The sequence below is a fragment of the Octopus sinensis genome, linkage group LG7, assembly GCF_006345805.1.
Source record: "Octopus sinensis linkage group LG7, ASM634580v1, whole genome shotgun sequence".
Classification (NCBI taxonomy): Eukaryota; Metazoa; Mollusca; class Cephalopoda; order Octopoda; family Octopodidae; genus Octopus; species Octopus sinensis.
Window position 1 is genome coordinate 83,833,164 of NC_043003.1, and position 21,276 is coordinate 83,854,439.

A 21,276-nucleotide genomic window follows, 5' to 3' on the forward strand; every position below is an offset into this window, starting at 1 on the left:
TTGCATGTGGAAGAAGCACAGGAGCAATGAATTAAGAATACACAGCAAATAGATTCTCTCAAATGCTCAGGAAGCTCCTAGGGGTAGGAGTTTCTGTTAAAAAGCTGACCTAATTAGTAGGGGAAGCAGATGTTTTGAAAGTGTAGTTGCTAGAATATGAAGAGAACTATTACTTCTGTTGGTAACAAAAGGCCATTCTGTCAGAGTGAAAGTTAAATTATATGATGCCTGTGCATAAACAGCAATGCCATATGGTATTGAGAAAACGGCCAGGTTGGCAAAAGAGACCAAAAGAATAAATACCAGGCTTTACGAAGAAAAAAATAAGTACTGGGGTTGGTTCGTTGGGTTAAAATTCATGGCAGTGCCCCAGCATGGCCACCAATGACTGAAACATGTAAAAGGTAAAAGATATATCCATAACAGTTTTTTATTAAAAAAATTGTGCTGGGAGATGAACTATGCATCGTTGCATGCCAGATTCAAATCCATCTGGTGGGCTGTATATTTGACGTCATTGCTAAACGACATCATCCGACCAGCTAGAAATAGCAGCTGAATCTGCCTCAATCACACCCTAACTGTCTTAAATTAAGAAAGGACAAATCATGTTATCATCATCATTATCCTTCAAAGTCCGCTTTCCATGCTGGCATGGGTTGGATGGCTTGACCAGAGCTGATAAGCTGGAGAGCTTCACCAGACTCCAGTCTGATAGTTATGTAGTTTATAATATCTATAAAAAAAAACCCACAGGATAATTTCAGCTAAAACACTTTGAGATGATAGGTTTGCTCAATCAGGACTTGGCTGAGACTAAACACAAACAACATGTATTAAATCTTTAGTATTTAAATCAGTCATATTTGTCTATTTAATGTTCAAACTGACCCAGTTTCAGTCTCCTACACCCACCTTATGATAACCTTTTCTACTCTAGGCACAAGGCCCGAAATTTTGGGGGAGGGGGCCAGTCAATTAGATCAACTCCAATATGCAACTGGTACTTAATTTATTGACCCCGAAAGGATGAAAAGCAAAGTCTACCTCAGCAGAATTTGAACTCAGAACGTAAAGACAGACGAAATACTGCTAAGCATTTCGCCTGGTGTGCTAACGTTTCTGGCGGCTCGTCACTTCCCCACCTTATAATATCATTCTAAAAACAAACTGTCAAATCATTGAAATTGCAAAACTGTGTGGTGACATGTAAAAAGCGCCCAGTCAAACCATCTGACCCATGCCGGCATGGAAACGGAACATTAAATGATGATGATGATGATGATGATGATGATTATGATTAATGCATGATTAATTCAAAACAATGTGAATAATTAAGCATTACATTTGGCAGAGTAATCATAAACCATTTTATGGGACAATTCAGATTTGTAAATAAAAGAAAGGAAAAAAAGAATTTCACAAAAAAAATTAAGTTAAAAATAAGATAAAGGCAAGCGTGGCTGTGTGGTAAGGAGTTTGCTTTCTGACCACCACATGGTTCCAGGTTCAGCTTCACTGTGTGCCACCTCAGACAACTGTTTCAACTATAGCCCTGAACCAACCAAAGCCTTCTGAGTATATTTTTGTTGTTTGTTCCTTCTCGAGCCACGCCTGGCTCATGGGGCTGGTTTCCTGGTTTCTTTGGCGTATAGGTTCCCCACCTGGACGGGACACCGGTCCGTCGCAGGTGAGCTGCAAGATGCAGGAGGAAAAAGTGAGAGAAAGATGTGGCGAAAGAGTCAGCAGAAGTTTCGCCATTACCTTCTGCCAGAGCCGCGTGGAGCTTAGATGTTTCGCTCATAAACACACACATTGCCCAGTCTGAGATTCGAACATGCGATCCCTCGACTGCTAGTCCGCTGCTTTAACCACAAGGCCATGTGGCTCCACACGAGTAAATTTGGTAGGCAGAAGCTGAAAGCAGACCTCTCTCTCTCTCTCTCCCTCTCTCCTTCTGTACACACATGTGCATGAGTGTGTGTATGTATGTGTGTCTGTGCATGTGTCTTGGTGTTTATGTTTGCCCCCCATCACCACCTAACAACTGGTGTTGGCTTGTTTACATTCCCCATAACTTAGCAGTTCAGCAAAAGACTCCAACAGAATAAGCACCAAGCTTAAAAAAGTAAATAAGTACTGGGGTCAATCTGTTCGACTGGAACTCTTCAAGAAGGTGCTCCAGCATGATCACAGTGTCCAGCGACTGAAGCACGTGAAAAATAAACAATAAAAGACAAAAATTCAAGAAAAATTAACAAGTTTCTTACCATGAGCAACATTATTGATGCAGTCTAAAAATTTGTTTCCCTCTTCATCGTACATAAACTCCTTGGAAGCCTTCACAATCTTCAATGGCTCTTTATCAAAAAACAATGTGCATGAATTGCTGAAAGGAAAAGTAAAAGCAAAGATTAAGATCAAAGTTAATTCTTCTATTGAGTTTAATTTAATGACAAATGCAGAGGTGTGACCATGTGGTTACGATGATTGCTTCCCAACCATGTGATCTTGGGTTCAATCCCACAGTATCATGCCTTGGGCAAGTGTGTTTTATTATGGGCCTGGACAACCAAAGCCTAGTGGGTGGAATTAGAAGACAGACGGTGCTCCAGCATGACCACAGTCACATGACTGAAACAAGTAAAAGAGTAAAAAAAAGAGTACATATATATATATATATATATATATATATATATATATATATATATATATGTATATATATATATATACACACATATATGTTTGAAAAAATGAGTATAGATGGCTTTTGCAGGGATGATTTTTATTTTAATGATAATGTTTACAGTTATTCTAATGAGTTTCAAGCTTTTCCACAGCTGTTTTCAAACTGAAATTCTGTGGTTTAGAAGGTTGCTTATATAGCAAAAGATTGTTACTTATAAGTATACAAATAAAACATAAAAATATAAAATAAAAAAATATTAAAATTAATATAAAAAATAATAGAAGAATGCAAAAAGTAAATACAACAGCATGTGTGAAAAAGAAAAAGAAAAAAAGAAAAAGGTGGAAGAAAAGGAAAAAAAAAACATGAAGAGCAAGAGGAAAGAAGGAGGAAGGTAAAGAGTAAGAGGAAGACAAAAAAGTAGCTGAAAATGGTAAGAAGAGATTAGTCTATCAGGAATAAAGAAAAGGAGAGGTAAAAAAAAATGTTGAGTTCTTGTCAAAAGATGACATTTGTGAATCCTTCTGTCTGAGATCACCTTATTCATCCTTCATAGGTGGTACGGTGTTCCCCCACCTAATCACATACACACACACACACACACATATATATGTACATATACATACACATATATACACACACATACATATGTACACATATGTATACAGGCAAATATCCACACACACACTCACACATACATACATTATATACATATGTATATATATATATGTATGTGTGTGTGTTTGTGTGTCTGTGTTTGTCGCCCTAGCATTGCTTGACAACCGATGCTGGTGTGTTTACGTCCCTGTCACTTAGCAGTTCGGCAAAAGAGACCAATAGAATAAGTACTGGGCTTACAAAGAATAAGTCCCGGGGTTGATTTGCTCGACGAAAGGTGGTGCTCCAGCATGGCCACAGTCAAATGACTGAAACAAGCAAAAGAGCATACATAAATAAACAACAGGATATCCAGAGTTGATGCAGTACGACCCAGTCAAGCGGTTCCATTTAATTGAACAATGCAATCATTACATCAATTTAAATGCTGGGCTATCCTCAGCTGCATAGATAAATAAGTAGAATTTTTTAATTAGTCAGACACATTAATATAATTTTACTTAAATACTCTAATAGAGCAAGAAGACAGAGAAAGTCCATGCTGCCATTACTGTAGTTTAGAGTATACTAGACTTCAGGAAGAGTATGAAAGTTTGTTGGGGGTCATAGCTTGTAATGGATTTTGGTTCAGTCTTGTTTATCAATTACCAGATCTAAGACTAGATCTATTTGGAAAGGGCAGGAGTGAGTTGACAGTACATAAATATTGTCAAGAATTTTTTTTTAAGTAGTATAAAGTAACTAACTACAAAGGAGACTGGGTAGTGGAAGACCCTAAATCAAGATATTAATTACCAGTTAAAGGGGCAAGAAGCTAATAAAAACAAATATGTTAATACAGAGGAAATTTTATCATGGGGTACTATAGGTGATTGATTTTTACCTGACACTAACACAGGTGAGGTTAGTTTTGGCATAATTTTTACAGCTGGATGCCCTTACAAACGCCAACCACCAGGCATTTGCTGTAATGGAGGGGGCATTGGAGGAGGTGATCCTGTGTTAGCTGATGAAAGATTACATTGTCACAGAGAAATAGAGAGGCAGAAATAGATATCTTGCTACAGAGGAGTAAGAGAGGGGGGAGAAAGAAAGAGAAGTGAGGGAGAGGAAGAGAGAGGGAAGAGGAAGAGAGGGGAGAGAGGGGAAGAGAAAGAGAGAGGAAGAGAGAGAGAGAGGGAGAGAGAGAGAGAGAGAGAGAGAGAGAGAGAGAGAAAGGATGATCAAGAATGAGGGCAGAAATAGGTGTGCTGTTGTAGAGGAGATACATGGCTACCCAACCAGAGGGAAGAGCAAGGGAAAGAGAGAATGTGTTGGGGATAGCAAAAGTGCAAGAGAGTGCAGGAGAGAGATTTTGAAGTGCTAGGATATACTCACAATTAACTAGAACCAGTGCATAGATGTTATGGTAGAGTAAGGAAGAGAGTAGTACAGAGATCATAATATATGCAGTAAGGTATTGTCAAGAAGGTGCAAGTAGGGACTGGGGATTGCAGTGGTTGGTGAAAATCTAGGTATAAAAATGGGGTTGGGGAAAAGCAGCGATACAGTGAGCAGGGCAGTGCGGGCAGGGAAGGGGATTGGAAGACAATCATAGTTTATGAAGAAGAAATGTGAGGAAGAGAAAAAGATGCAGTTTAAAAGAGATATAGTTTGTGTGAAAAGCTTGTTGTTACATGTGGGTGGACACAATGCTTCCAGCACTCAGTTTCACAGACATGGGTGGGTCTTCTCTAGAACTTCATATTGCCAAACATCTCAGTCCATTGTCATTTCTTCTGTGAACCCCAACATCCTACGATCAATGCTCACCACTTGTATATATATATATATATATATATATATATATGCTATTAAGTTAGACATGGCCTGTACCAATCTTTTGTTGAAACATATCTAAGTTTTTATATATATATATATATATATATCATCATCATCGTTTAACGTCCGTTCTCCATGCTAGCATGGGTTGGACGGCTATATATATATATATATTTTATGTTATTTATCTATTTATTTATTCATTTATCTATAGGTAAATATTTACATAATAGTAGCCTGTATACTAAGTTTATATATGTACTTTTTTCAATGTATATTTTCATTTTATTTTATGTTATTTATCTATCTATCTATTCATTTATGTATATGTGGATATATACATAGTAGCAGTACTATATATTAGGTTTACCTTTGTATTTATCTTAATTTGTATTCTATGGTATTTATCTATTTATTTATTCATTTATTTATTTATATGTAGATATATACATACATATCCATTATTTATTATAATAATATATATATATGTATACAAGCTTTTACTTATATTTTCATTTTAATTTTAATTATTTCATCTTATTTTATTTTATTACATTTTAATTTTAAGTAATTACAATTATTAACTTATAATTAATTTAATTTATTGTTATTTACTTATATACTATTTATTGGTAAGTCCTGTTAATTGCTTTATAGGTATTTATATGTCCACTGATATTATTTAATGCTAAATCCTGTTAATTATTATATATGTATTTATGTGTCCACTGATACTTAAAAATATATATATATATAAGTACTACGAATGTTTACACGCACATCATATGTGAAAATATATGGTGTGTATGTCTGTTGTTACACATGAGTATACATATGGACATGTAGATGTGGGTGTAATTCTATTAGTTCATTGGTGAGGGTTTAAATAGGAAAATATTAGTATTGTAATAATACTGGATTTCTTACGTAGGGATGCTATCTGTATAAGCTATAAGGAGTTATTTTGATTATATATCTTAGAATATTAGCGTATTTTGACTTTTTACAATTAATTTCTTATAATTTAATTATTATAAACCGATGTTAATTTAGTATATATATATTTTTATGACTTTTGATAGACAAACAGAAATGGGTATTCTATACTTTATAATTTAGCGAATGTTCGAATAAAACATAGCGGTAAAGTTGTGGACTTTTTTAGTTATAAAATATTATGTTTACGAAAAATACGGTGTCATATGAATTATGTACCTTATGACAAATTACACTATCTGGATATAATTATATGTATGTTTGCATTTACTGTTTTATGGACATATGTGAGTGGATCTATTTGTAAATAATTAGTTAATACCACGGCCATGGTGTCGTCCGGGGTGGCTGGATGTCTGCATGCATGTATGTGCAATCGGTTGAGTTCCTCTGTTTTGCATGTGTATAGTTGCGATACTACCTCTTATATTATTTATTTATTTATTTATGATTTGGTTGTGTATGTGGGTATGTCTGTGTGTATGTGTGTGGGTGTGTGTGTGTGTGTATACATATAACTATGTATGTATGTGCGCACGATTTGTGGATGTGCGTGCGCGTGTGTAAGTTTCCTAGCTAACTAACCGTAAAATTTCCATTGTAATTCAAATTTAAAACTATAAGCCAATCGAATCTATCTATGAAAATCAATACCATGCGGGCAGAGGAATTCGACTGATTGAGTATATATGTGGATGTCTGCTTGCTTTGCATGGTACAATCGTGGTTGTTATTATTATTATTAATATTAATTTTATTGACTTTTTGTGTAATGACACATTTTAATAGATTGGACTGTTCAATATATATGCCTGCTTTAAATGTGAGTGTACATGTTGTATTTCCTTGATGTTGGTTATAGAACATTATTGTGTTTGTTAATGTATATTGATCTATATTGTTTATATTGTATTATTGTGTATATATATATATATGTAGGAATATGAGTGTGTATGCACACATATTTATATTTATATGTAAATTTTTTTCATACTTGCATTAAATTCTCTGAAGAGGCCATGAGACATTCCTGTTAATGTCTCATTTATACCTGCTTTATATGGCTAATAGGTTAAATGGGACATACCTATCTTCACGGCCGAAACAGCTGTCAGCTACAATGTAAATGTATTTTCTATTTCTATTTCTATGTCTTGTTATATTTGTACTATATTAATGTATAATATCATTGCTATTGTGTAATGGTTTAATAAAGTATTGATTGGGTATTATCTGATGGTTGATGATTGATTTAGATATATTTCTCCATTTTCTCATTTTGTATATATATATATATATATACGTATATATAAATACACATACACACACAGATATATACATATATATACATACACACATATATACATACATATATATACACATATACAAATACACACATATATATACATATACACACACATATATATATACACACACACATATATACATACATATATATACACATATACACACATATATATATGCACACATATATATATACATTCACACACACACACACACACATATATATATATACACACACATACACATATATATACATATATCATCATCATCATTTAATGTCCGCTTTCCATGCTGGCACGGGTTGGACGGTTGGACAGGGGAAACCAATCAATTTCAAAAACAGGGTCTGTTTACTCAATACATGATACTATACAGTATTCTCAGATTTCTGGAAGCCAGATAAATGGTCCAGTACTGTATTACTTTCAAAAGCACTGGATTAAATTTAAATATAACAAAGTCCTTACAATGGGTGAAATTGAAATGTAAAAACTTTCTTTCCTTGCTATTAATATTCACAAAAAAAAAAGGAGTCTCCTAATGGATCATTTCACTTTGTTGACTGCTTCTCAGAGAAGACATAACTTGGTTTCTTCAAACAACATAGGTCAGATATTATATTAAAAAGTCATGGATTAGACTATCATCATGGTGGATTGCTTAATTTGCATTCTTCTACTTCTGATGATGCTGCTGATTTGGGAAGGAAACCAAGGACATCTTTTCTGAGGAGTGGTTAACAAACTGTGAAATCTGTGACAAACTGTGCCAAGAGAACCATTTCCTCTTTTTTCTATACATCAATAAAATTGAATGGCAAATTTACATTTTATGAGTCTATGTGATATATTTTAATTTATTTCAGTTCTGTTTTATGGTGGTTATGCATAAAAAAGATATTGATTACTTTTAATTCCCCGCCCACTCTCTCACACTGACTGTCTCTCTATCTTTCTCTCCAACTATCTCTACTTCCTCTCTTTTTCCTATTGAGGTAAAGAAGTATCTTCTCTGTAGTAAGATACCTATCTCTATCTCTCTGTTATACTCTAACCTCTCACCTGGAACAATGCTACTTCCCATGGTTCCAGCCCCTTTCCAAACTGAGAGGTTTTCATCCTGCAAGTTACTTGGTGACCCCACTGGAATGCAATTTTGGAGATGGAAACTATATTGAAGCCTATTGTGTGTGTGTGTGTGTGTTTAAATGAATATAAGTGAAGTATTTAGTCTAGGTTTAAACAATCAAATGGTATAAAAGGAGGAACTCAATTGTAACCAATATTTTGGATTTACTAATTACTACCATAGGACAAAATGGCATTAGTTGGAACACATTTTACAAAAATGCTTATTTTTAACAAATGGTTATATTGATAAGTCTACTTCAGTTATTTATAGCTATGTGCACAACTCAGAAAACACATTCAATAAAAGCTGAGAGAGAGAGAGAGAGAGAGAGAGAGGGAGAGGTGGGAGGAGATTCCCATAAAAAGTAAATTTTATGATGAAAGTCTAATTTTTTTAACTTGACCTGGAATGTTATAGTACATGACAAAAGACAGAAGTGATAGGAGAATTCAAAAATTACGTTGGCATCATTTCAATATTCAATATCACTTAACTTCAACTGGGTGTGATTGTCATTCTAGTTTGTTGCCTACTCTCTCGCTTGTAGGTTAATGGATTAACAAGAAACATGAGCTTCAACTGTTGTACAGAAAAAAAAAAATGCAAACTATGCCACTGCATTAATTGTATGTATATGTCAGCATTATCTGATATTGTGAATTTGGAGCATGAATAATCTTTGCTCAGAGCATGTTTCAAGATTTTGATTGTTACACCAGTTTTGTTCATTATAACCATAATGGTGCACCATTTTTTCTTCCTTGCAAATGCACAAAAAAACAGTCCTCCACCACTGCATTCATGTTTTCAAGTTTCTTAAGAAAATGATGCAACCAATCTGTGCCCACACATTTATTCCATGCCCTTCATAGGCTGGAGTATCTTCAGGTAAAGCTGACTCACATATTCAGATGTTGACTTTGTTCTGAGTTTAGTGCTTCACCATTTGCCAATGTAGCTCCAAATATGGGATTAGTTTGAACATAATCCAGCTAACGCCATGCCCTAATGAGCAGGTAGCTATGTTAAGATTAGCATCTTCAATAATCACCAAGAGAAAGAATTGTCTTCAACAATGTTTATTAATAATGCTAAACATTTTTATATAGGCATAGGAATGGCTGTGTGGTAGGTAGCTTGCTTACCAACCACATGGTTCCGGGTTCAGTCCCACTGCGTGGCACCTTGGGCAAGTGTCTTCTACTATAGCTTCAGGCTGACCAAAGCCTTGTGATTGCATTTGGTAGACGGAAACTGAAAGAAGCCCATTGTATATATGTGTGTGTGTATGTTTGTGCATCTGTGTTTGTTCCCCACAACATCGCTTGACAACTGATGCCGGTGTGTTTACATCCCCGTAACATAGCGGTTCAGCAAAAGAGACCAATAGAATAAGCACTAGGCTTACAAAGAATAAGTCCTGGGGTCGATTTGCTCGACTAAAGGTGGTGCTCCAGCATGGCCACAGTCAAAATGACTGAAACAAGTAAAAGAGTAAAAGAGAATAAAAGAAAATACATAATGCACAGTTTGTTGTATACATGTTAGTATGAATCAAGAAATAATGAAACTGCCAAAGCATAATCAAGGTAGATTTTTTCAGTAACAAATCAATGTTTAAGTCTACACTCATTACATAAGTCAACCCTGCTCCTTGTTTGGTTACAGATTTACTGAGAATCTGGGACATCCTCAAGGTTTGGATGGATCAGATAACCAGAGCATGCACAGAAAACAGAGGGAAATAGAAGATTTGGCAACAGAATGATAAAAGTTAAAAATGCACTTTTAGTATTTGCTTTTGCTAACAATTATAATTGCACATCAATATGTACAGATTCCACTTACATGGATCTTTTAAGAATGATTTGGAGTAGTTTACTATATTTCACTTGAGTTGAAAATTTTGGTGTCATGCATCACTTCTGAGCATAACACAAAATACACGCACACACACACATGCATGTGGACAGGCAGACAGATAGATAGACAGGATGATAGGCAGACAGATAGATAGACAGGATGATAGGCAGACAGATAGACTGGCAGACAAACAGACACATAGATAGATATATATATATATAGATAGATAGATAGATAGATAGATAGATAGATAGATAGATAGACAGACAGATGACAGGCTCCTTTCAGTTTCCATCAACCAAATCCACTCTTAAGGCTTTCATCAGCCCTGAGCTATAGTTAAATACACTAGCTGAAAGTGTTGCACAGTGGGACTGAACCCAAGACCACATGATTGGGAAGCAAGCTTCTGACCACACAGCCATGATTGTGCCTGTCACAAGTGGAATATTTGCCAAAACTTTGTATCTATTTACATTTTGATAATCAATGCAAAAAAATATTGGTTTAAAATTTTGACACAAAGCCAGCAATTTTGGGGGAGGGGGTTAAGTCGATTACATCAACTCACATGTTCAACTGGTATTTATTTCATTGACCCCAAAAGGAATTTGAACTCAGGATGTAAAGATAGACAAAATGCCACAAAGCATTTTGCCCAGCATGCTAACAATTCTACCAGCTTGCCACCTCAAGACAAAGAAATATTTCCTCTTGTAATGTATAAGCAAAAATATCTATGACTGATGACACAAACCTTCTGACATATCCAGTTCAGGTCTTATGATTTATCATGTGATATGTCTAATGATTATCCTTGTGACACATCTTGTGACACAGGCAAATATGCATACCTAGCACAATGGAAAAGAGGTTTGTTTTGCAATCATGTGATCCTAGCTTTAATCCTGCAAGTCTTAACTACCAGAGTCTCTTCAGTTGATTAATGCCTTGTGAGAGGAATTTGACAAATGGGAAATGCATAGAAGCCATTCTGTGTGTGTGTGTGTGTGTGTGTTACTGTATTTGTGGCTGTGGATATTTATGTGTGTATGTGTGTATATATATATATATATATATATATATATATATATATATATATGCATATATACATACATATATGTACATACCTACATATATATGTATATATACATGCATATATGGGTACAGGACATCAAAAAAACATGGAACACAATGAGAAACAAAAACATAGAAATGAACTTTTTTCAAACAACGAATAAACAGAGTACAAGACATACAACACCAGGAATATTCCCCTTCTTCAGTTGTTCGCATATATAAATGTGTGAGTCTGTTCATGTATTTATGTGTGTATATGCATGTGTGTACTTGCATGTGTGTGTATATATATGAGTGTGTATGTGTATGTATAGTGTATACATGTGTATTTGTGTATTACTGTATTTATGTGTGTGTCTATATACAAGGTGGGTCATAATGTTGGGACAGTTATGTAATAAATATATTTGGTAACCTATGTGATTTCAATAATCCAAGATACAAGCATTTAAAAAGTGTCCCATCATAATGGCTCACCCTCTGTGTGTGAGTGAGTGTGTGTGTGTGAGAGAGAGAGAAAGAGAGAGAGTGACAAAGAGAGAGATGTTTACTGGTTTAGATCAGTGGGGGATCTGACTGCCCTTATGCCAAAAACAATAATTTCACAATTTGATAAATAGAGATTAATAAAACGAAATAAGAACTAAACTGTAATAATTAACACAGATGACAGGAATGATACTAAGCTTGTAAAAATCAGTGCACCAGCATGGCCATAGATCAAATGATTGTAATGAGTAAAAAATATAGATTTAAAGGTATTTTATCACTAGTAAATATTACAGCCACAAGTATCAAAAGCAAATCATATTATGTATCTATATATAAACATCATCATCACCACCACCAACATCATCATCAGTAGTAGTAGTAGTAGTAGTGTTTTAACATCTGCTTTGCCATGTCAGACAAAATTTATTGATGCAAATTTCTTCTTCTTGTCACCAACCTGTAACCTATTTCCATACAAAGTATTATTTCACTTGTTCCTTTAAATAACAAAGAGCTACATGGCTGAGCACATTTACACAGCAGATTGTAAACAATAGCACCATTTTGTGTGAATGGTGACTTTGTTTTTAGTCAACATACAAACATCAACACATACACACAGAAATCTATAAAAGTGGTAAGGTAAATTCCAAGATTAACACCTGAATTAAATTATTTTATACATATACATACATACATATACACACACACACGTATGCATTTCATCATCCTTTAATAATGATGATGATACGTATACATACATGTGTGTGTGTGTATACATATATATATGCATTAACACGTACATAAAAGACTTCTTAGCTTCTATCCACTAATTCCATTCACAAGGCACTGGTCAACCCCAGGGCATATTAGAAGACACCTGTCTATAGTGCTGTACAGTGAGAATGAACCTTGATCCTCATGATTACAAATTGAACTTCTTAACCACATGACTATGGCTGTGTCTAAATGAACGAAGTTTTATTGTAGTTCATTTTGGGAAGAAATACTCTAGTCATTTTGTCTTCCATATAACCTGTGAATTATTCAGCATAAGACTTGTTTGGTAAAAGTGGACTCTAAAAATAAAGTAACTTTCAAGAAAAGATGCTTTTGCTCAGTAATTATCATCATCATCATTTAATGTCCGCTTTCCATGCTAGCATGAGTTGGACGATTTGACTGAGGGCTGGCGAACCAGATGGCTGCACCAGGCTTCAATCTTGATCTGGCAGAGTTTCTACAGCTGGATGCTCTTCCTAACGCCAACCACTCCAAGAGTGTAGTGTGTGCTTTTACGTGCCACCGGCACAAGGCCAGTCAGGCGATGCTGGTAACAATCATGCTCAAATGGTGTCTTTTACGTGCCACCAGCACGGCGGCCTGATAGCCACTATGGCAATGATCATGCTTGGATGGTGGTCTTAACACCCTAATAGCACGGGGCTTGTTAAAAAAAATTACACTTCCCATCCTAATTTCAACACTTCTTGAGATACCTAAATGGGCATACATTCAAGAAAGCAAATGTAGTAAAAACAGTGGCATATAATATTCAGTGACTGGACATGTTAAATGAGGCAAGATGAATCATTAATATTCTGCACAAAAGTAGCACAAAAACGTTTATCACAGGAGAGAAAGATGTTTTGTTTTTTAATCAGCACAGTATCACCAAATCCTTTGCATTATCTCTATATATATAAACAGCAAAATGTCTGCATGCGTGTCCTTTATACAAATCCACAATTTTTCAGTTAGAGGGCTCGTACTTTCTATTGTCATTCAAAACCGTCCAAGGGTGGTCGTGCACATCTTTACATTTCCCCAGTCACCCTGCAAAGCCATTAAAAAATCAATAGAAGTGACTTTTGTGTGAATTTTCTATCTAAAACCCAATCAAAATGTCCAAAACTTGATATGCCAATTGAATGCCAGCTAGCTGTATGTGATTGGTCTGAGATTTGGACAGTACTTGCGTGTATGTGTGCACACACGCAGCTGTATATGCATGCACTAGCATTATAACCCGGCGTTGCCCAGGTCATAGTGCTAGTCTATTTATAAAGGGGTTTACAGTCTGGCTTGACTTCTTGCACAAGACCAGACTGAGATCATTTACTGGACTGATGTTTGCCATTTACATATCTTCTCTGAGTTGGGTTTTCTGTATATTCATTGTCCATTTCAGCAGATTCTTAAAACTGTCATAAGACAAACAATATTAGAGATAGAATTTTTTAAAAAGTATAAAAATCTAGTTGGAAAATGAATTCCCATGGTCACAGATAATTTAACAGAAATTACTGCAATTATGTACATCACTGAATGTGTCTGACTGTTTATTTGGTATATAACATTCCATTTGTTTCTAGCTGGTCTACAAACAGGTCTGGGGGTGGAATATGGTGCAGCATACATTACTGTTAACTGGAGACTAACTCTTAGAGGGAAAGAGGACTACAAATATACAACAGCAACAACAACAACAATAACAAGATAAAAATCAAGAAATATTTGGGTCAGGCATTAAAGTGAAATTTTATGAAAGAGAGAATATAGAAAAGAGTTCATTATCATCATCATAATCATTATTTAACGTCTCTTTTCCATGCTGGCATGGGTTGGATGGTTTGACTGGAGCTGGTAAGGCCAAGGGCTGCACCAAGCTCCGTTGTCTGTTCTAGCATGGTTTCTACAGCTGGATGCCCTTTCTAATGCCAACCACTTCATAAAGTGCACTGGGTGCTTTCAACATGTCACCAGCACCAGTATCAATTCTTTTGCGGCAGACAAGTCTTCTTTTACATTAAATACCATACAATGTAAAATTTTGATTTATTAAAATTTCTGCTTTTAGAGAATGTGTCATAATTAACAAATTGCTATTAATACCATCTCCAAATGAGAAGAGGAGATAATGTCAAGAATCAAGAGTTCTCCCATGTTGGCATGCCATTAAAGAAAAGAACATTTTTATTGTCTGGAAATAAGGGGACAGTCGAGTACACATGTTTCAGGCTCAATAGCTGTTATCAGCACAACTGTCTGACCTTATACAAAAAAATAAAACACATTTATGGCCTAAGTAATTTACATGATTTAAACAAAAAGAGCTAAGATATATAACTCAAAGTGATCAGTGGCATAATGTTTGGAGAAATTTGGATTCTCAAGAGTATATTGGAGCAGAGCATTCTATGCCAAGGTGCCCTTTTTGATACCAGCCTATCCAAACATACAAGATTATAGAGAGAACTAGAAACAAGTTTTTACAACCAGTGAACACATTTGAAGACAAGGGGAAATACAAACTCACTAATGGTTTTTTATCTCATTCTGTTAATTTTATGTGTGTGTGTGGGGGTTAGAGGTTATGCAACCATCTAAGGGATAATAAATATCCAATATACTACTGGGTGTATACCTACTTATTCATATCCAAGAGCTTACTATTACAGGGCAATATCACAATTGAATACTAGGTATGAGTGGGGGTAAAGCAGAAATTTACCTAGAATTTATAAGGCAAATAAAAAAATGGAGAGGATAATCAATCAATAAACATCAGCCTGTAGATATTCATTTATATCTATTTATTAATTGATTACAATTATATACTCTTTTACTTGTTTCAGTCATTTGACTGCGGCCATGCTGGAGCACCGCCTTTAATCGAGCAGCTCGACCCCGGGACTTATTCTTTTGTAAGCCCAGTACTTATTCTATCGGTCTCTTTTGCCGAACCGCTAAGTAATGGGGACATAAACACACCAGCATCGGTTGTCAAGCAATGCTAGGGGGACAAACACAGACACACAAATACACACACGCATATATATATATACAATATCGACGGGCTTTCTTTTCAGTTTCCGTCTACCAATCCACTCACAAGGCTTTGGTCAGCCCGAGGCTATAATAGAAGACACTTGCCCAAGGTGCCATGCAGTGGGACTGAACCCGAACCATGTGGTTGGTAGACAAGCAACTTACCACACAGCCACTCCTGCGCTTAAGTATGTATAAGTAATCAAAATAAACCAATGAAATAAGCAAGTAAACAAGTAAATAAATAGATAAATAAAAATAAACAAATGAATAAGAATAATTGAGTGAATAAATACTAAGCTCTTACAGCTGTTTCTACTATGGGGTTGCCCAATCTGCTAAGTTTTCCACATCATGCCAGTAATATACAGGGATTTTACTGAGGTTGAACAAACATTGGACAAATGTTGGACAATAACTGAGCCCCAAAGCTTCATCAGAGTTATAATGTTAGGAATCTAATATGTGAGAAAGCAAGGTAAAATAATAGAATAAAATAAAATAATAACATAATAGAAATAGTAAGGAATGGTAAAAATGTCGATTTCAAGGTGATGTCCTATAATCCATCGGATTACATCTTATGCTAAAGAAAGTCACTTCCAGGAGTAATTTCCTAAGATTATGAGAGTTACATCCTATTTCAATTTTACTGGGGGAGCTAGCAGGGGTAAGACATTGCGGAGTGAGTTTAATGGGATGGTCCATATCACAGGGGTCAAAAGTTAGAGGCTAACTGCTATTTAATAGAGCATCATAAAAAGAATTGAGAAAGTTAACTAATGTGAACTTATTTGGAGAAATCAATAAATAAGTATATCAATGAAAGAATAATTTGGGTAAAACCTTAATGTGATGTTACTACTAATTACTAATTAGTTATTAACAAAAACCCACATACTAATACCCCATTGTTAATCCTATAACTTAATTGGTCTGATAATATTTGAAAACAATGGAGATGTTTAGGTCCTTTAAATCAATCAATAAAACACAACACAAAAATAAAAAAATAAAAAAACATAAAACAAAAGACCAAACTAATTTAAACACTGGACTATATGAACCGTATATGAGACAGAACTCTAATTTAAGATATATAAATAATATGCATATATGGTTACAAGATGTCACCAACTGTAAACAACATGAAGTATGAAAACAAGTGAGTTAAATACACAAACAATGAGAGAAAAAATATTGATAACAGGACAAGTAATTTACTACATTTTACTACACAGTCATGCCTGTACCTAGCCACATCATCGTTTAATGTCCATGTTCTCTGCTAGCATGGATGGGACTTCTATATATTTTATTGTGTCTAGGGAGATTCATTATGCCATTATTATTAACACACACAGAGAAACACATATGCACACACACACACTCACAAGTACATAAACAAACATACACAGAAGCATGCATACATATACACATACATAGATACGCAAGCACATGCACAGAGTGGCACACACAAACATGCACAGACAAATGCAGTCTCCATAGTGGACTAAGAGAAATGTCACTGAAAAGGTTGCAAATATCAATGAAAGAGCTTTGATAAAAAACAAACAAAAACAAGACTTACTGTTTAATCAAGTTAGACAAAGAATCAATTAGTTAATTGGATATTTAACCAACCATCTAATAATAAAGGAATGGAATTGAACCAGTGCATGTGTTAATAATGGTATGATGACTTTCCCTAGACACAACAAAATTTGTTTCAACACATGAATTCACATAAAGAATCTTGCAAACCAGATGCAAAAACGAAGTGTGTACGTGTAACATATATATATATATATATATATATATATATATATATATATATCACCGTGACCAACCAGGCTATCAGATGTTGCTACACATCGCTGGTCACAATGCGCTTCGCATTGTTTTAGCCTTCAAATGACGCCACCCCGCTGGCTAAGTGAGCAGGCCAACAAAAGAAACAGTGAGAGAAAGTTGGGACGAAAGAGTACAGCAGGGATCGCCACCACCCACTGCCAGAGCCTTAGGTGTTTTCACTCAATAAACACTCACAATGCCTAGTCTGGGAATCGAAACTGTGATCCTACAACCGCAAGTCTGCTGCCCTCACCACTGGGCCATTGCGCCTCCACACACACACACACACACATATATATATCATATTAATAATAATAAAGAGTATGGAGACATGTACATCCACAAGATTTATTTTATAGTTATATACAGCATATTATTATAATGACCTATACATATTTCCGCCTTGTAATATTGTTGGTGCAGCTTCATCGGGGTCTGTTCATTTGGTTCGCTTTGATGCTCTATATACCTATAAAATAAATTTTGTGCATGTACAAGCCTCCATACTCTTTATTATTATCAATATTAATATACACTTATTTACTGTCCAGCAAAGAGAACACAGAATTACCTATCGGAAGAACTGAAGGAGTGACTAACAACTAAATGTAGTCACAGACATCAAATGCTAATTGCTGTGGTTAGCCATTAACTGGAACTTCATTGAGAGTTAATTTGATATCTGCCTGAACATTATATCCCTCCAAACTCACTCCTACCTACCTGCCTGCCTGCATGTATACACACACACACACACACACACACACACACACACTCTAAAGTTTGTACATATTATTCCTGTATACAATACCAAGCTACTGAATCAATAATGTGATTGAAGGCAAATACCTCAGGGATAGCATTCTGTATACTGAATATAAAAATTGCAGTTTTTCACATATCATATTGAGGGCTATAAAAGTTCCTTGATTAACCAGGATTATCTATGCAAATGGCAAACAAAATCTCCCTTTAGTGGGTGTTTAAAATAAAAAAAAAGAGTGGTATTACTACTACATGATTTAATGTTGAATTCTCACACTAGAAACACTAGCTCCAGTTGACTCACATTGTATCCAATGATGCATATTTCTCACCTAATTAACATTACATTATTAACCAAGAGATAAGCGCTAGTTCTATGTATTCTCAATTCAGGAAAAATTCACCTGACAGCATATTGAAATATCTCACTAAATACACACATAAGCACAAGGCAGATATATGCATCACATATATATATATATATATATATATAATATATATATATATATATATATATACATGAACATACACATAGCATATATAGTGCATGTATAAATATATATATATATATATACAAATACACACACACACACACAGAGTATATATAGTGCATGTATGTGTGTGTGTGTATATATATATATAAAGAGACCAAAGTGTACGTACGCCGCTATATATATATATATATATATATATGAAATACAAAATGGGACAAGAACGCAAAACATCCGGACAGTTAGGTGATACAAAAATGGGACAACAAAACATCCAGATAGACAATACAAAGAAATCAAGGACAGGTCATTTGAAGTTTTCTTTCCTCAGTCAAGTACCAGATTATCTTCGCAATTTCGGCTGATTATACTTGAGATTGCTCCAATCAGGCCAGCCCCAAGGAAAAACTAAGCTAAGTGCATTAGATTCCTTGGAAGAAAGCAGCGAATGTATACAAAAACAAGGACAGAAAAAAAACGAACAATGTTACACAAATACAATAAATATAATAACAGGACATAACAACAGGTGCCTTTCGACTAAGGACAAATTAAATCAAGCTGGCGTGTGTGGAAATGAAGCCTTACTGTGTATTGGGGTTGATCTAATTGACTGGCCCCTTCCCCACAAAATTTCAGGCCTTGTGCCTAGAGCAGAAAATAATATTTTGTTAACTTATTTGCTTTATTTGTCAAGTGACATCAAAAGCAGCCTAACATTCAAATTAGAATGCCATCATATTACTTTGTTTGAAGCCACTTTTCTTCCAGTTCTTTGACTCCATGCAAATACCAGTTTTTGTCTGTCGAGACAAAGAACTCTTTTACTGAAGCTTCCTCCACCTCTTGGTTGATGAAGCATCACAAGAGCAGAAATTGAGCCATGGATCAGAACAAGTAATAATCCAAGGGTAGACTATATGCTGGGTATGGTATCAGTTCGATTCCTTCAAGTTCCTAGAGTTTATTCTGGGTCGTACAAGCAGTATGAGGTCTTGTGTAATCATGTTCCAGAAGAGCTCACTTTTTGTTAACCAATGCTGGATACTTTAGCCGCACAATAGCATACAACCACTGCAGTTGTTTGAAGTATAGGTTGACATCGATGGTTCAACCATCTAAAACAAATACGTGAATTACCTCCTCGTAATTCCACCAGACAGCAAGCATTAAAGCATTACCTTTTGTTCGAAATGCCCATCTTTGGTGACAGGCTGTAGAAGCTGGCCCTTGCTTTACCAAGGCTTATGCATGTTAGGATTGCAGAAAAATATCTCCCTCAGATTACTGTTCTGATCCGTGGCTCAGTTCCTGCACTTGTAAGGTTTCATCAACCAAGAGGAAGGGAGTGGAAGCTCCAGTGAAGGAATTCTTTGCCTTGAAGGACAAGAACTGGTATCAGCATGAGATCAAAGAACTGGCAAAAAAGGTGGCTATATACAGTACAACACGATGGCCTCTACTTTGAATGCTAGGCTGCTTTTGTTGTAACTTGCTGAATAAAGCAAGTAAGTTACCGTAATATTGCAAAACTTTTGACTCAACACAACAGAAGGTACTCTCTTAAGGTGACGTGCAGGGAAATTGAACCCAGAACTACATGGCTGCATTCCACTGGATGTATAATGTCAGTGTGCATACACGACTGAGTGTTAGAGCCCTGAGAGAAAAGTTGTATTTAAGAAGCATCAGATATGGTGTGCAGGAGAGACGACTGCACTGGTATGGTCATGTGTTGTGAAGGAATGAGGACAGCTGTGTGAAAATGTATCACACCCTAGCAGTTGAAGGAACCTGTGGAAGAGGTAGACCCAGGTTTTCCTGGGATGAGGTGGTGAAGCATGACCTTCGAACATTGGGCCTTACCGAGGCAATGACTAGTGACTAAGACCTTTGGAGATATGCTGTGCTTGAGAAGACTCGGCAAGCCAAGTGAGATCATAACCTGTGGCCTATGCCAGTGGGTGTAACTAGCCCACTTATGAGTACCCCTCATTCATTGGACAATAAACTTTGCTTGCGAAGACCTGTTGAGGCAAGTGAAATCAAAATCAAGATTACTGACGTATCCAATGACAGTGCCGCCTGATTGGCACTCGTGCCAGTGGAACGCTAAAAGCATCATCTGAGCATGATTGTTGCCAGGGCCGCTGGTTGGCTCCTGTGCCGATGGCATGTAAAAAGCACCCTTCGAACATGATCGTTGCCAGCATTGCCTTACTGGCACATGTGCCGGTGGCACGTGAAAAAACAACATTTGAGTGTGGTTGTTGCCAGTGCCACCAGACTGGCTCCCACGCATGTAGCACATAAAAAAAACACCTTTTGAGCATGGTTGTT

The 21,276-nt window shown here is 35.7% G+C and overlaps 1 protein-coding gene across 1 annotated transcript in view; it reads right to left on the reverse strand.

The window, feature by feature from the left end:
• Nucleotides 1-21,276, reverse strand: part of LOC115213940 (ethanolamine-phosphate phospho-lyase) — an 81,037-nt gene that overhangs the window by 48,869 nt on the left and 10,892 nt on the right. Inside the window, exon 2 of the mRNA XM_029782942.2 lies at nucleotides 2,271-2,389. Coding sequence (XP_029638802.1) covers nucleotides 2,271-2,389 — 119 coding nt within the window. The remainder of the gene's footprint in view (nucleotides 1-2,270; nucleotides 2,390-21,276) is intronic.